Source organism: Sciurus vulgaris (assembly GCF_902686455.1).
Source record: "Sciurus vulgaris genome assembly, chromosome: 7".
NCBI classification, from domain to species: Eukaryota; Metazoa; Chordata; class Mammalia; order Rodentia; family Sciuridae; genus Sciurus; species Sciurus vulgaris.
The window spans coordinates 57,965,811-57,982,186 of record NC_136467.1 but is presented as its reverse complement, the minus strand read 5'-3'; the positions used below and the strand labels follow the sequence as shown (position 1 = coordinate 57,982,186).

The 16,376-nt window shown below is 37.1% G+C and overlaps 1 protein-coding gene across 3 annotated transcripts in view; it reads left to right on the top strand.

Moving 5' to 3' along the window:
* CRYBG1 (crystallin beta-gamma domain containing 1) overlaps nt 1–16,376 on the top strand; it is a 226,187-nt gene that overhangs the window by 186,746 nt on the left and 23,065 nt on the right. For all 3 annotated transcript variants that reach the window (XM_079149028.1, XM_079149030.1, XM_079149029.1), the window contains 9 exons: nt 185–232; nt 312–430; nt 2,059–2,224; nt 4,686–4,825; nt 12,630–12,756; nt 14,147–14,182; nt 14,939–15,087; nt 15,893–16,019; nt 16,114–16,259. In XM_079149028.1, coding sequence (XP_079005154.1) covers nt 185–232; nt 312–430; nt 2,059–2,224; nt 4,686–4,825; nt 12,630–12,756; nt 14,147–14,182; nt 14,939–15,087; nt 15,893–16,019; nt 16,114–16,259 — 1,058 coding nt within the window. The remainder of the gene's footprint in view (nt 1–184; nt 233–311; nt 431–2,058; nt 2,225–4,685; nt 4,826–12,629; nt 12,757–14,146; nt 14,183–14,938; nt 15,088–15,892; nt 16,020–16,113; nt 16,260–16,376) is intronic.

The following is a 16,376-nucleotide window of genomic DNA, read 5'->3' as shown; positions in this document are numbered from 1 at the left end:
CCCAGCTGGGGGAAGCTTTTAATAGTATAAACTCAAAGAATTTTAATACAAGTTTGGCATAAAGGTGGACATGTTTCAAACTGTTAAACCATGAGGTAAATGTGATCATACTTATAGGTGGGAAAAAGAGGACTGCTATGTAAAGTTGTATTTATTTTTCGTGTTTTTATTCATCTGATTACAGACACTGAGAGGAAGTATTCAAAATAAACTCAATCCCCGACCTGGAAAGGTAAGATTATTTTCTATTTCTAGTCTAGATTTCATCTTGGTCTAACAGGCGAAGTGCTACCACTTCCTTTTTCTTGTAGGTGGTGATTTTCATTGAGCCTGATGTCTCGGAGGAGTGCATTGAAATTTTCAGTGACATTGAAGATTGCACTTCTTGGAACCTCTCTCCAGTAGTACTTGTGAAAGTCGTCAGAGGATGGTAAGAGTGGCCCTTGGGCTTCCTGATTCACAGCCTGTGTGTTTTACCTTTTTAAGCACCTTTTTGGTCCTCACTCCTTATTTACGATTATGTCTTTATCAGTGTAAAATGCAGAAAATACTGTGTATGGTAAGATAAGGAATTTGTATTTAAGAAATATGGTTAAACTTATTTCTGATTATAAGAGTGATACGTGTTTATTGTAGAAAAATTAGAAAAGTGCAGTACACATATCCCACACAACATTGCTTCTGGTTAATCATACATCAGAGCCCATAATAGACGTTTAGCTGATGAGTTTTAAATGATATCGATAAGAATTGCACTAATCAGTTGGGTGTGGTAGTGCACACCTATAACCCCAGAGAATTGGGAGGCTGAGACAGGAAGTTTGCAAGTTTGAGACTAGTTTGGGCAACTTATCAAGACCCTGTCTCAAAATAAAATAAAAAGGGCTGGGAGCGTGGCTTAGTGGAAGCGTCTCCCTGAATTCAATCTCCAGGCCCTTCCCACAACCCAGAATGCACACACTAGTCATGTTCCTGGGCCACATGAAATTTTTAAGAAATAAATGACACAGTTCAGTGAATTTAACTAAAATTTAATTTATGATTTTTTGACAAAATAGTTTTGATTAAATAAAGAAACTGGTGAGAATATAACAATTTGACAGTTTCTAAAATTGTTTAACCATTTTAATTGTGTCTTGCAAATGCACAAGAAGTTGAATAGAAAGCAACTTAAAAAAATCACTGATCTGGCATACTTATCTTTGGTATCTGCTTATAAACTTGTTTGAAATAAAGAAGGTAGTGTTATATTTTATGGATTTAAAAATTAGTAAGCCTTTCTTTTGGTCTCCATTTGATTAAATGTGTAACATTTTTCCTATTAGGATTTTAGGTACTTTAATATAGTTTTCTATGTATTTAACATATTCATTAGCAAAATAAAATTTTACTTAATTCTTAAATTTGAAGACTGAAAATTGTAGTGAAACAAATTTGCATAAGTTTTGTTTTTAATAGAACAGTGCTTTTTTTCTTTTGCAGATTTTGTTGGCTTATTTCTTTTCTTGAAAGTATAAACACTTAAGAGCAGCACTGTCATATATCCATATGAGGCTTTTCATGGTGTTTGGCTGTTATTGGGAAGAGTAGTTATAAGATGCTTTTTCCACTAGTATGCGTATGGTCCTTTGTATTAACATTCATTGATTTGACTCTAACATATATTAAAATTCCTTTAAGAGACATGTTTTTTACACATCTAAGTGGGGGGGGAACCCCACTACGGTAAACATCCATTTGTCAGATGTACCATTTGTAAGTCTCCAATAACTGGCAATTCCATAGAATATTGGTAACCCTATAATGTTTGTAGTGATAACCCACAAGTTTCCTGTGATCCTGATATTGTTCTTGAATTATCAGAGATTTATTATACCCAGTAAAGTTTGTTTTAGGGAGCGTTTGTGCCATTTTGGTTGCTAGAGAATTGGTCACTGATATAATAATAATAATAATAACAACAATAAAATTAAAATGAATATATATACACCAGAGTAGTTTAGAATTAAAACCTCTCTCCCAAGACTAGCTAATGTTTTTGTTGTGTTTTATTCTTAGTTGGATTTTGTATGAGAAACCAAATTTTGAAGGACATTCCATCCCCTTAGAAGAAGGTGAATTGGAACTGTCTGCTCTCTGGGGAATAGAAGATATCTTGGAAAGAAATGAGGAGGTAGAGTCTGATAAACCTGTAGTGATTGGTTCAATCAGACACGTGGTCCAGGTAGGTTATGGTAAATATTTATTGTATGATTGTTTATTGATTCTTACTTTAAGGAAGTGTTCATTTTATGAAATAAATGATTGGGGAAAATATTTGGTACTTTATATACGTTCTATTATTTAAGTATTTGTATATTTTAAACAAAGTAGAACATTTTTTCAGCTGGTTAGATTTTTTTTTTTTTTTTACAATAAACCTGTAAGAAAAATCTTTCACCCCTGAACCCCTGTTCCCATCTCCCAAATGTACCTTTTGTAGCTACCTGGTTGTAATAAGTTCTATGTGAACAGGTTTTTTTTCCCTTTACTTAGTCTTTTTGGTTGCTTTATGATTTCTGATTGCCTTGAGTAGTTTATAGATACTGTATTTTGGAAACATAATCCAAAAATATTTCAGTTGATAGTTCAACTCTGGAATTTTGTGTGAATTTAAAAACTGTTATTTGAGATATTTGAGGCCTCTTTATGGATTAGATACAATTTCTTGATTTCTTATTCATGGATGAGCAAGGTGTAATCAACATCTTTCTTTGTGGCTCATAGAATTTTAAAAAATGAGATTAATTGGTCTTCCAAGTGAAAAATTAAAACCCCAAGTTTGTATCACAGAGATGGGTGTCATGAAGTGCAATAGAAGGCTCCAAAATTAGAATAAGCAACACTTTCTGGCAGAAGAAAGCATCTCCCATTTCTGAGTGACTTAAATGATAATTGGTATTCTAAATAATTTGTCTTTTGTTTTAAGTACATAAGGTGAAAAGCTCTAAATTAAATATAAAGAACCCTATTTCTAAATGTCCTCATTAATGGAATATTTTACCTACATTTTTATTTATTGCACATATAATATTGGTAATAAAGCATTGTTTAAAAATATCTGAAACCCATCCTCATAACATGTCCTCTCCCTTCACACTTTTGGATTCTCTACCCTTTGTTGGCTGTATTCTCATCTGTTCCTTCTGTAGCTGTAATCCTCACATACAAGTGCAATGTTCTGCTTTTTCTACTTAACGCTATAATTCCCAATCCTCTCTCTGTCTCCATTACCATTTTCCTACAATCACACTCCCATGGGTAACATTGCTCAATGACTTGCAACTAGGGGTGGCACTGGAATCTGGTGAGGTGAGAATTCGGGTGCATCCAGGAAGGTGGGGTAAAGAAAGTGAAGCACATTGGCATATTCTCTGTTTGTTTTGATAACAACAGACTCATTGTAGCAATTGCTTTTAATGTTGCTATGTGGTTTGAGGTTTAGCTAAATATTATATCTCATTGAAATGACATGTTATTTATCATTCAAGACATAAATTAGATGCCATCGTTAATTATTTTCTCTTTAAGTGGATCTTAAAATTGTTTCTAGGTTTTCTTTTCTTTCTCTTTTACTATTTTAAATAATGATGTGTGAACACTTTTTGTTTAATAATTTATTTTTCTGATTTAGTCCCTTGGATTAAATTGTTCTGAATTATATTATGTTGAAAGGCAGGAACACATTTTTTTTTAACAGATCATCTGCATGGTTTCTTTGAAACATGAAACACATATCATAACATATATTCAAGAGGGTTACCATTTTAATTCATTAATTCCTCATTTGGGTCATGTTTGAAAGTGCCTCATCTCAACTGACCCAAATGGTAATGTTTCTTCTGTATTGTAGTTCACACAACTCAGCAGCATAGAAGGGGTTTGATAAATATTTGATTACTACACTCTGCCAGGAAAGGCCCTTTGAAGAGTATTTGATGAACCTGAATATGCAGGGCATGGAACAATGACCTAAGTGTGAAAGATTCATTCACCATGAATGTGCGTTTTGGCTTTACATTTTAGACTAGACCAACATCATAGAGGTCTAGTCACAGAGAGTTACCCCAGAGGTTTTGTGGTCACAAAACAATAGTTGAGGAAAATTCCAAGGGCAGCCATTCTATAGTCTAGGATCTCTGGACTTAGAGAATGGCCTGTGAGCAAAGTAGCCAGAACTCCTGTGACCAAGGAAAGCCAAGAGAGGATGTGAAAATGGTGTTCCAGAATGTTCATAAAATGCATTTCTGATCTTTTTGAATGTAATGCTAAGACACATTACTAAAGTAGTGTGTCTGCTCCAAAAAGAGGCATATTATGAAGTCATGGGTAAAAATAGGATAGGGATAAAATGGCAGGTGTCCCATGAAAGTGTATGTTTTTTAAGTGTACATTTAAAGCCTATTTTTTTAATTTAAAAAAATGTTTAGTTGTCTATGGGATCTTTATTTTATTTATTTATATGTGATACTGAGAATTAAAACCAATGCCTCACACATGCTAGGCAAGTGTTCTGCCGCTGGAGCTACAACCCCAGCCCTGAAGCCTATTTTAATTGGTTGCAAGAAACAAGAATAACAAGCTTACTATAATACATGGTGTAATTGTTGTATGTGTATTATATATGTGTATATGTATTTTTTCAGGATTACAGAATTAGTCAAATTGATTTATTTACTGAACCAGAGGGGTTAGGACTCCTAAATTCCTACTTTGATGACACTGAAGAAATGCAGGGATTTGGTGTCATGCAGAAGACATGTTCCATTAAGGTGCACTGGGGCACGTAAGTATTGTATTTCAAATAGTTTTTTTTAACTATTTATTTTTTAGTTGTTGATGGACCTTTATTTTTATTTATTTATATGCAGTGTTGAGAATCGAACCCAGTTGCCTCACACATGCTGGGAAAGTGCTCTATCACTGAACCATGACCCCAGCCCTCAAATATAGTTTTAATCAGTCTTTTTTGTGTATGTATTACTAGAGAGAACACTAGAGTATTTGGTTTCTGATTTGTTATCTTGCTAAGTAACTATTGACTAAAAAGTATTTTTAATATGATACATGAAGTCCTGATTGTTTTGCACCCGTGTTACTGTGATTCATTTCCTTTATAAACAATAACAATTTATTAGAGGAAGTGTGGAGGAAAATGGATTTTTAATGTAGGCCTTTTTCCTTCACATCAGAGGAACCCTGATACATTCAAAACTGAGTAGCAAGTATACCTTCATGGTAATTCAAAGGAGGTGATCTGAAGCATGTACCCCCATAATTCGGGCAGGATGGAAGCCAACACACAGTACTTCCTTTCACATTTTCACACAATGCTGTTGAAAGCCTCTAGGATGTTGTCACAAATCACAGGAAACTGCAAGAATATTTTGAAGGAAATGGGAATATCTCAGATAGGGGAGAAATTAGGATAAAAAGTACAGACTGCAGCAGTTAGGAATGTGGTCTCTAAAGTTGAGAATAGTGGGGAGGGAAGAATAGAAGTTCATTGGATTAGACAAAGGGGACTGACGAGAAGGGAGAGGGGATGGGAATAGGAAAGACAGTGGAATGACTCTGACATCACTTTCCTGTGTTCATATGTGAATACACGACCAGTGAAACTCCACATCATGTACAACCATGAGAATGGGATCCTAATTAGAATATGTTATACTCCATGTATGGATAATACACCAAAATTCACTCTACTGTCATGTATATCTAAAAATAACAAATTTTTAAAAAGAAAAAAAATAAAGTGGAGGACATAGGGCTGGGTGTAGCTCAGGCAGTAGAGAATGCATGAGGCTCTGGGTTCAATCCCTAGTACTGGAAAGCGAACAAAAGAATTCACATAATGTGGAGTGCACAGCCCAGGGCATGTGAAAGGCATTTACAGAGATGCATGGAAAAAAAGCCACCAATACTGCTTTATATTTTATTTAAAATCTCCTTTTAAGATTTCATTTTTGTTATATGCATGTACTAATATGTAACAACAGATCCCACCATTATTTACAACTATAATGATCCGATAAAAAAATGTAGAGAAAGAAAAAAGGATTTTATTTTTGTTTGTTTCCTAGTATGCATAATATATTATCTCAGTGTGAATGCATATCATTTAGAAATATTTACATGTCCAGTGAATGTGCAGAAGTATTTATTAATAGAATACGTAGTCTGTCCTGTAAAGTGATATAGAATATCTCTACAGTGAGTGATAAGGCACTCCTTCATGTTGTTTTGGTTCTGTTGATTACTAAAAGTCTTAGTTTACTATTTTTTTATCTTAGAATAATGATTTGATTTTGCAGAAAGTACCAGCTGGGTAAATTATAGAGTCTGATTTTTGTTTCTCAGAAATCAGGAACTAAAAACTTCTAGGTAACTTAATAGGAAGTGTGACTTCCAATTGGATGTCCTTGCACTCATCTAACCAGACCAGACAAATACAAATAAGTGTGTAATGTGGCTACAGGAAATATATTATAGACAAGGGCAGAGACAGTGCCATTTTAGATAAGGTAGTGAAAAAAGGTCTCTGGTGACATTTAAGCAGGGACCTGAAGGAAGTGAGGAAGTCTGCCATGGAGGAGAGGGGACAGGGGATGCCCTAGGCAGAAAACACAGCCTTTGCAAAAACCCTGCAGGGCGAGCTAGGAGGCCAGCCTGCTAGCTAGGAGGAAGGTGAGGGAAGAGGTCTCTTGTCATGCCAAGTCTTTTAGGCCTTAGGGAAGGAATTGACGTTTACTCTAAGTGGCATGGGAAATCCTTGGAGAATTTTGATCAACTTTGTATTTTAGAATGATTACTTTGATTGCTGGGTAGAAACAGACTGTAGAGAGGGTAGAGTGGAAAGAAAGAAACCAGTTAGGAAGAAATTGCAATCATACAGGCAAGAGGTGATGGTGGCTTAAATAATGTGATTGGTGGGAAATGGGCAGATTTTGGTGCATTTTGAAGGTAGAACTGACAGCACTTGCTGACAGATCGTATGGGGGGGAGTACAAGGGGCTGAGAAGTGTCCTGGGTTTGGAACCCCAGCGTGTACCGAGAAGGAGAAGATTTGGAGGAGCAGGTTGGGAGGGAAAGTGCAATTCATGAGTTGTTTTTGGACAACCATAAGTCTGAAATGTCAAGTTCATGTTCATACAGACGGGCAGGAAGTTGATTGAATATATCAGGTTGGAGTTCAGGGCAGAGGCCACAGACAAAACTTGGAGTCCTTAGCATGGAGAAGGTGTTCAAACCAGGCACAGGATGGGGGACTGGGGACTGGGTGTAGTTCAACTATGAGGTGCCATGGGAACCTTCTGCAATTTTGTATTTAGGGATTAGGAGGAAAAGTAGGAATCTAAGCAAAAGAAAACGCCTTTATGTCTTGCTGTCTTTAATTTTTCTCATCAAAGGAATCTATACGTTTCCCCCTCCCCCAAAGCATTGGTGTTGAGCAATGTCATTTTCCTAAGGAAAGAATGAAAAGGATGTTTGCCATAAGATTTTAATCTCAACGTCTGGAATGCTTCATGACTCAGGCTTGGGCTATGTTGGAGCATATCAAACTACACTTAAATAACTTCTTTTACCTTTGCGATAAGATTAGCTTTGCCTGCTAGGTGCTGGTTGCAAGCCTGTCCTAGCTTACGGTATATAATGGGCTTGTGTGGTGATGGACATCTTTTTTCTAGCTGTTTTGTGTCGTTAGGATCATGAAATCTGCCTCAGATGACAGCTTAAAGCTTGGGCTTGCTGGACTTAGTTGTAAGGCATCAGACATCAGTACTTTGACAAAGCTCCAAGAGAGTGTGGTGGGTGGAGAGGATTTAACTGATAAATAAAACTCATTTTGCCTCTGTTCATGTACCAGTGTGCTGAGCTGGAGCAAAAGAAGTCTTTGCTGTGGAGGGTTCTTTTTTTTATTTATTTGTTTTTGACTTTTACAGACTGCATTTTGATTCATTGTACACAAATGGGGTACAACTTTTCATTTCTATAGTTGTGACAATGTAGATTCATACCATTCGTGTAATCATATATGTACATAGGATAATGATGAATGGAGGGTTCATTTTTGGATTGTGTTAAGATATGTATCTCAGGATCCATCCACTCTAGATTAAGCTCTTCTGCATGTAAACAAAACAAGAATATTACTTGTCTTGTCAAATCCTTATTTAAGGAAATGAGTAATTCCTAACCAGATTTGCCATTCAATTCTGCTGAGAGTAATTTGTTTTTAAACCTTTGTAAGCAGTTGACCAATCTTGGCACCCATCCTTCCAGAGGTGAAGGCATCCATATGCATACATACATACATGCACACGTGCACATGTGCACACACATACGCACATGCACATACTGTATATACATACCCGTATGCATCCCTCACACTCTTACTTTTGGCATGTCGCTAATAAAACAAAGAACTTTAGAACTTCATAGAGAATATGGCATCTGGTCTAATACTGTCATTTAAGCAAGGAAGACAGGCTCTGGTCAATTTCTCTAGACTAGGATTAGTTGTTAGCAGTACATGTTCTAGGACACAGATATTCTGAAGTGAAGGGGCTGTTTTTCACTGGCCATTCTTTGATCTTTTTTATTATGAAATAGTTAATATATACAGAAGAATACATACACACATACACACACACACACACACACACACACACACACACACACACACATGAATGATGGAGCCTAATAATGAAATAAGACCCCATGGGCCCACCAGCTAGCTCGTGACTTAGGCCGTCACCAGCACTGTGGCAGAAAGTTGTCACCTACCTTGGTCCCAGCCCGATTCCCATACCTAACCTCTCTCCTAAGATGCCCCATATTGACTAATATACCTCTATTTTGTTCTTTTTCATTACTGTGTAATATTCCTTATGTATATTTCATTGTGGAGTATATCATATTGAAGCTCAGTTTTTCTGTTTTGGTGGTACTGAGGATGGAGTCCAAGGCCTCATGCATGTTTAGCAAGTATTTTACCACTGAGTTACACCCCCAGCCCTCAGAGCCCAATTGTTATTAGAAAGGTTTCGAACATATACAAAAGTAGAAAGAATAGTTCAATAAAAACCCACATGTCACATATAATGGGGGGTAGGAGGCGTTAGCATTAGGGTTAGGGTTAGGTTTAGGGTTAGGGATAAGAATGGAGGAAGGAAAGACTGTATAGAGGGAAAAGAGGGGTGGGAGGGGTGGGGGGGAAGGGAAAAAAATAACAGAATGAATCAAGCAACATTGCCCTATGTAAATTTATGATTTTTAATAAAAAAAAAAACCCACATGTCATCCACCAGATTCAATGATGGGTAATATTTTACCATGTTTATGTTATCTTTTTCTGAGCACTTGACACTAAGTTGCAGCTATTACATCCCTTCACTTGTACTGATTTCAGCCTGAAATTCTTTGCAGTAACATTCTCCTGCCTAGCTATCCTTGTCATACTTAAGAAAATTAGTACCATATCTATGATAATATGTAATCTATGGCCATAACCACATTTTCCCAATGCCTCAGGAATGTCTTTTAGAGTTGTTTGATTTTATGTTTTAAAACCAGGATTCAGGGCTGGGGTTGTAGCTCAGTGGTAGAGTGCTTGCCTAGCACTGGTGAGGCGCTGGGTTCAATCCTCAGCATCATATAAAAATGAATAAATAAAAATTAAATGTTAAATTCTTTTTTAAAAATCAGGATTCAAAGTCATATAAATATGTTTGACTGTCCTGTCTCATAAGTCTCTTTTAATCTCTGAAGTACCCCATCTCTATTTTCCTTGCCACTGACTTGTTAAAAGAACTTAGGTTGGCTGTATTAGAGAATATGTATTTTTCCTTTGAGATTCATAGCCCATTTCTTTTGAATAATCTCAAGCTTGGCACATTCATACTTAATTCGTATTTAAGTATCTCGTTGGTTTCTGTAAATGGCCAATGATTATGTTCAGCCATGTCTTAGGATCCAGGTGGAAGTGCTATATGTTCAACTTTGCTTTCTAGGTGGTACTTTCAAGTTACTTATTTAAGAACAAGCGGATAAGACAGGACTGAATTTATTCTTAGATGACTCAAAGGGTATTTCTAAAAGAATAATTGCACAGATATTTTTCATATGCATATGAATGACTATTATTATTCAGCAATATCCATGTGTTTGTCATTAATATATTTGCATACATTTATGTTTGTTAAAAAAGAAACTCATGCTTTATAGTTGCACAGTTTAAGCACAACTATAAAGTAGTATTTCTTTTTGTATATTATCAAAAGCTCATTACCTAAATGCACAGGAAAAGAGAAAGAACACCTTTAGAAATTGAAATAACATTGCCTGAAGATAATTTCCCCCTTTCCTGATAGCCTCATGAATACTTTATCTTATTGGAACAAAATGAATCATGCTGTGTCATAAATGTCTGAGTTACCCAGCAGGCTTCCTTGCCAAGGAAGTACCCTTAGAATTCAGTCTTTTCAAATATAACAGTTTATGTCTTCAGGTTTTGTTTTGTTTTTTTAAGCACTATCCCCTCTTACCCCAAATTTCTTCCTTCTGTAAATGTTATATGACTTACCCACATGCTTCCAGGAAGATGAAATTTTAGTTTCAGATGAATAAATTCCTTCAGAACTCAAAAATAGTAGAAGGAAAGACCTAATAAAAAGGATACTTGGGTAAACATTATTTCAGAATTTTAGAATAACTTTTTCATGACCATATATCCTGTTTATGAAAAATTAAGCCCCTTCACTTATGAAGGAGTTGAACTTCTCGTTAGCATAATAACAGAATTTATTGTACAACTCCCATTAGTTAAGGCACAGAATCCACGTGTAGCTTTGAACTTCAAAAAATACATAATGCATCCTTAACGGTCATGCTTTAAACATAAGGAAGTTGAAAGTATTGCCTTTTCAGCCTCTGTTTGCTTGTGGTTTAGGGGCATTACAGTGGTATTGAAAAGACAAGCCTCTTTTCCTTCAGTTAATTTATTTTGAAGCACAACATTTGTACAAAAAGATATACATAAGTGCATAAGCTAAGTGAATTTTCAGAAAGTGAATACATAAGTGTAACCATCACCAGATCAAAACATAGAATATTCTAGCACCTCAGAAGCTCCCTCATTCATGCCCCCTCCCCGCCCTGCTCACCCCCACATCTGATATTGCCCTGACTTCTAACACTGTAGATTAGCTTTGATCCCCACTAGTAAACCACCCCTGGCCTCCCAACATTCCTTGGTGTGTGTTGAAAGGTCTTGGGTAGGATTCTAGTTGTAAATCCCTGTATAATTAGTGAGTCTAAAGTTACTGATTTACCCAGGGGAATCTTTAAGAAAAAAAAATCACTAAAAATCATGGCTTAAGCCCAAACTGCAAAGAAGAGAAAAGCTAAGAGGCTCAATTTGCTGGTAGAAGATTTCATTTAGGGTCATCCTGTTCTTGATGGTGTCTGGGGGGTATAACACATAACAGATTGGAGAGCTTAAGTGATCTCTAAGAAGTCTAGGTTCATGAAAGATACCTTAACACACCTTCATCTAAAAGTCACTTCTCCTGCAGCCTCACCTTCCCAGAGCCCTTTCTGGAATGAGCAAATTTAGCAGACCTTGAAGGCTTCAGAGGCAGTTCTAACAGGCATGATTTTATGGTTTCCTGCTTTTAGCACAGGAGAGGAGGGTGGGGCTGCTGGTTCCCTGACTGGAGCAGAAGTGACAGCTGACAAGCCCAATAGAAGGGTGTGGTATTGCACGGTCATTAAAATCAGAACCAAGAATTCAAAAACCTTTGCAGGCTGGGAGCAAGCAGCCCTACAGACCTTGAGAGCCCCCGGGGACATCACTGTGCATTAAGTATGCTCACGGTGATGATCCTGAGTACCTGTGAAGAGAGTAAATTATGTTTGGTGCCCTGTCTGCAGTGAGAAAAATAATACCATAAAAAAATGATTAGAAGCTTGGTTCTGGAGTCAGCTTTGATCAGCCTTGCCTTTGGCATATACAGCTGTGTGGCCTGGGGTGATTTACTTAACTTCATCTGTAAAATGGGGACAAAAGTATTTCTTCCTGGTAGCATTGTTGTGAGGATTAGATGAAATTCTGGGCAGCACTCCTTAGGAGCTCGAGGGGGATGTTAGCTAGTATTAATTTTGACACCATGAAAAATGATTAGGTGGCACACCCCAGTCTCAGATTACAAATGAGGGGTTTCCTTTTAAAACAGGCCTTGCGATTTCCCAAGAGGGCCTCTCCAAATACAGTGCAAAAAGATAACTACTTTTATTACTTGGAAGTAATAGAGATATTTATAGTTGGAAGCAATTAATCATATCAATTAAAAGTAAGTAGGCAGAGCCAGCCAACTAGAAAAGTAAGAAGATCAGGAAGGGGAGAGAGCACAGCTTGCTCCTCCTGATACTGACAGCTAACTGCAACCGTACGTTTGTATGGGGCCACATCCTCTGTTCCTTTTCCCTCTTGCCACTGGAGCCCTTTGTACCAGAGAGAGGAAAAACTGAAGTAAACTACTTTCATATGAGTTGTCTGTTTCTTTCTTCCTCTTGTGTTTATTTAGATGGCTGATTTATGAAGAGCCTGGATTTCAAGGTATCCCTTTCATCTTGGAACCTGGTGTATACCCTGACTTATCCTTCTGGGATACAGAGGAAGCATACATTGGGTCCATGAGGCCTCTGAAAATGGTAATCAAACATGCTGTTCTTGAAGGCAGTGACTCTCTGTCAGCTTGACGTTGATAATTCATAGGATGTGATGTTGAAGCAACAAAACTGGCTTTTAAAAAACAAACCTGTAGTGGATGGGACCCATTGCTGGATAGAAATAATAGGAATGATAACTTGCTAGGTGCTACAGATTAAGAAGTGGATAAGACTCTGCCTTTTGCCTCCAAGGCATCCTCAGCTTTGCAAGCCTGCAGATGTGTGCACAAAGCATCAGCCTGGTGTAGAAAGTGAAGAAAGTGAAGGATTAAATGTGCGTGGAAAAACAGGAGGAAAGATAAATAAAATTGCAACTTCTGGTTGATGTGACAGAGAAGGGGGGCAACTAGGGAAGCTTCATGGTAAATCAGGTTGAGTCTTAAGTCATGAGCAGGATTATTTTAGGTGGAGGTGCCAGAGAAAGGACTGAGTGAGCCAGAGTGCAGAGCTCTGAAAGGGCAGGACACTCCGAGGACAAGCCAATTGTGACAGGAGACTCAGCTGGGTGGCACTTGGGCAGGGAGGGCCTGGGGCTGGATGTCCCAGTGAGAGTTGTCCTCCTGAAGATTGGCCTTAGCTTTGTATTTCCTCTACCTTATCCTTGTATTTTGCCTTGTTTTTTGTCTCTTCTGCTTGGGAGAGACTGTAGGTTTGGCTGTGTCTCCCTTGTACCCTCATGGGACACAGTGTGTGCTATGTTGTAGGTGCTCCCTAAACATTTGTGGGGACTCCAACCTGCGAACCTTCCACCTGAGTTGCTGGATTATAGATGTGTGCCACCATGCCTGACTGGGATGTTTTAAATTTTCTCTAATAGTCTTATCTAATAGTTTATAATTTCAAGAATCCTCCAGATCTTCTGGTATAAATTTCAATAGTTTTGTAGGTTGTAGGTTGCAAAATCAAATACTTTCAGTGACCAGGCAGGAAATACAAATGGGTGAGACTGGCTGAGAGTTCAACCACAGTGGGTAGGTGGGACAGCAAACCCCAACCTGTGTTTTGCTGAAGGCTGAGCTTCGTGCAGAACGTGAAGGTTGTTGCTAGTGTAAGTTTAGGTCCAGAGATGTCAGATTTTAGGATTGTTTTTTAAGAGAAGTGAGAAATACAGATTTTTCTTAATGAGAAATTTTCTCAGTTAAATATAAACAAAAACATACTTTATGTACACATTGAGCATGCAGACCACTATGTGGGTCTGTTCTAGGCTATCTAGGCTGTTCTCATTGCTTTGTTGGTAATTTTAGCACTAGCTCACATACATTAAAACAAACTGGGATATAATCACACCATGAGGTGCAGCTTCTGTGGGTAACATAAAATGCTAAGGAAGCAATCACAAACCAGTTTTCTACGTTATTTTTCTCTTCAGGGTGGACGTAAAGTTGAATTCCCGACAGATCCAAAGGTAAATGTGTGTGTGTGTGTGTGTGTGTGTGTGTGTGTGTGTGTGTGTGTGTGATTCCACTCCATCTCCATGAAGATGATGCTTGTGTGACTTCACATATAAAGCTCCATCACACATGGTTGTCCCCAAAGGAAGATGTCCCAACTTACATGTGCTATCCTTCAGGCTGGAAAATGCTGCTAATGGCACAATTATCATTAACTATACGTGTAGCTGACTCAAAAGATTCACTGTGGTCTTCAATGTATAATTTTTAGTTGTATTTACTAATTGCAGGGCCTATTGCTGCTTGCTAGTTAGCCAAGAAGAAACTTTCAAGATAAATTCTCCCTACTCCCCAACGCTCTTATTCCTATTTCCTACATCTAGCCACATAGTTTGATGGTATAGATTTAAAAAATTTTAAAGCAACTTTAGAATTCTGATTCCTGAGTTTGTCCTAAGCAAAGTTCTAAATATCAGTTCTCAACATTGAACAAAAACCCATGATTTAAAAACTATCTTTTATGCTCTGGCTCTGTGCTATTTCACATCAGGAAAACAAAAACAAAAACAAAAATAAAAAACCTAGTGCTTTTTTTTTAAAAAAAAAAACTATATTATCAGATGTTATTATTTAGCTAATTTTTAAAAATATGATTAGAAAATTTTAATCTGTGTTCCAGGACTTAGTGATATTAAGTGACTGATTTCATGTTTAACTGTTGAGATATTTAATTTCTTACAAAGTACTGGTCTATCTCATTTCTTTTGTAGGTTGTTATTTATGAAAAGCCTTTCTTTGAAGGAAAATGTATGGAACTAGAAACAGAACTGTGTAATGTTGTCACTGGGGAGACAGAAGTGACTGGAGATGGTTACTTGCCCCTTTCGTCAGTGGGGTCTATGAAAGTTCTAAGAGGCATGTAAGTAGACAGGCATAACTAGAACAATTTCTTTTTCCCTTAAACAAGTAATAAATGTGTCCTATCTCCCTACTAAAGGTTATATTTCCAATTCTATGCTGTGATGAATTTCAGTAGCTCTACCCACACCTGTATCTCACCCATTATGATCTTCACTTGAGAAAGAGGCAGGAGGTCATACGGCAAGGTTGGTCACTGACCCATCCAGACTGATCAAACCTGCAATCTTGTTTATTAGAATTATGCTCCAAACTACTGAACTATTATAGTTTGCTTTCTAATTTTTATGATCTTTTGTATTTTATAGATCTTACCCATTTACTCTAGATGTATACACTGGAACTGGTCTTAGAAATAGTCAAAAACTCTTTTTTAAAAATATATATATTTTTTAGTTGTAAATAGACACAATGCCTTTATTTTATTTATTTATTTTTATGTGGTGCTGGGGATCAAACCCAGTGCCTCACACATGCTAGGCAAGTGCTCTCTCTACCACTGAGCTACAACCCTAGCTGACCAAAAACTCTTAATATTTGAATTATTACTATAGGAAAGTCTATCCAGTTTTACTTGCTGGGGTTCATTTGAGTCAGCTGAAACACACACACACACACACCCTCACACCCCTGTAGTCTTAGGCTGTTTTCTTCAACATATTTTCCTAAATTTTAGAGAATTCCAGTAGTAACACATAACTTTGTATCTAGTTTTATAAACATAGGTATTTGTCAGTGAAACTGATGTGTGCATGGGGAGAGATGTCTGAAAAATCACTGCTCTATGCCTGTTCTTTCAATTGCAGTTGGGTTGCCTATGAGAAGCCTGGATTTGCAGGTCATCAGTATTTGCTAGAAGAAGGAGAATACAAGGACTGGAAAGACTGGGGAGGTTATAATGGAGAGCTTCAGTCCTTACGACCTGTATTAGGGGTAAGCTAAAGGAAAGCTAATAACTAGTTTTTTGTTTTTTGTTTTAAAATAATAAATGACTACCCTTGAATTTTGAATTTTTTTTTCTCAACAGGATTTTTCAAATGCTCACATGATTATGTACAGTGAAAAAAACTTTGGATCCAAAGGTTCCAGTATTGATGTGTTAGGAATTGTTGCTAATTTAAAGGAGACTGGATATGGAGTGAAGACACAGTCTATTAATGTGCTGAGTGGAGTGTAAGTGAAATAATCAATTTGGGATTTTAAACTGGGTTCTGCCTTAGTTTGTGTTAAACTAATAAGACCGTGACCCAGAAGAGGCTACTGAGTAAATATCTCAACAGTTAACCTTTA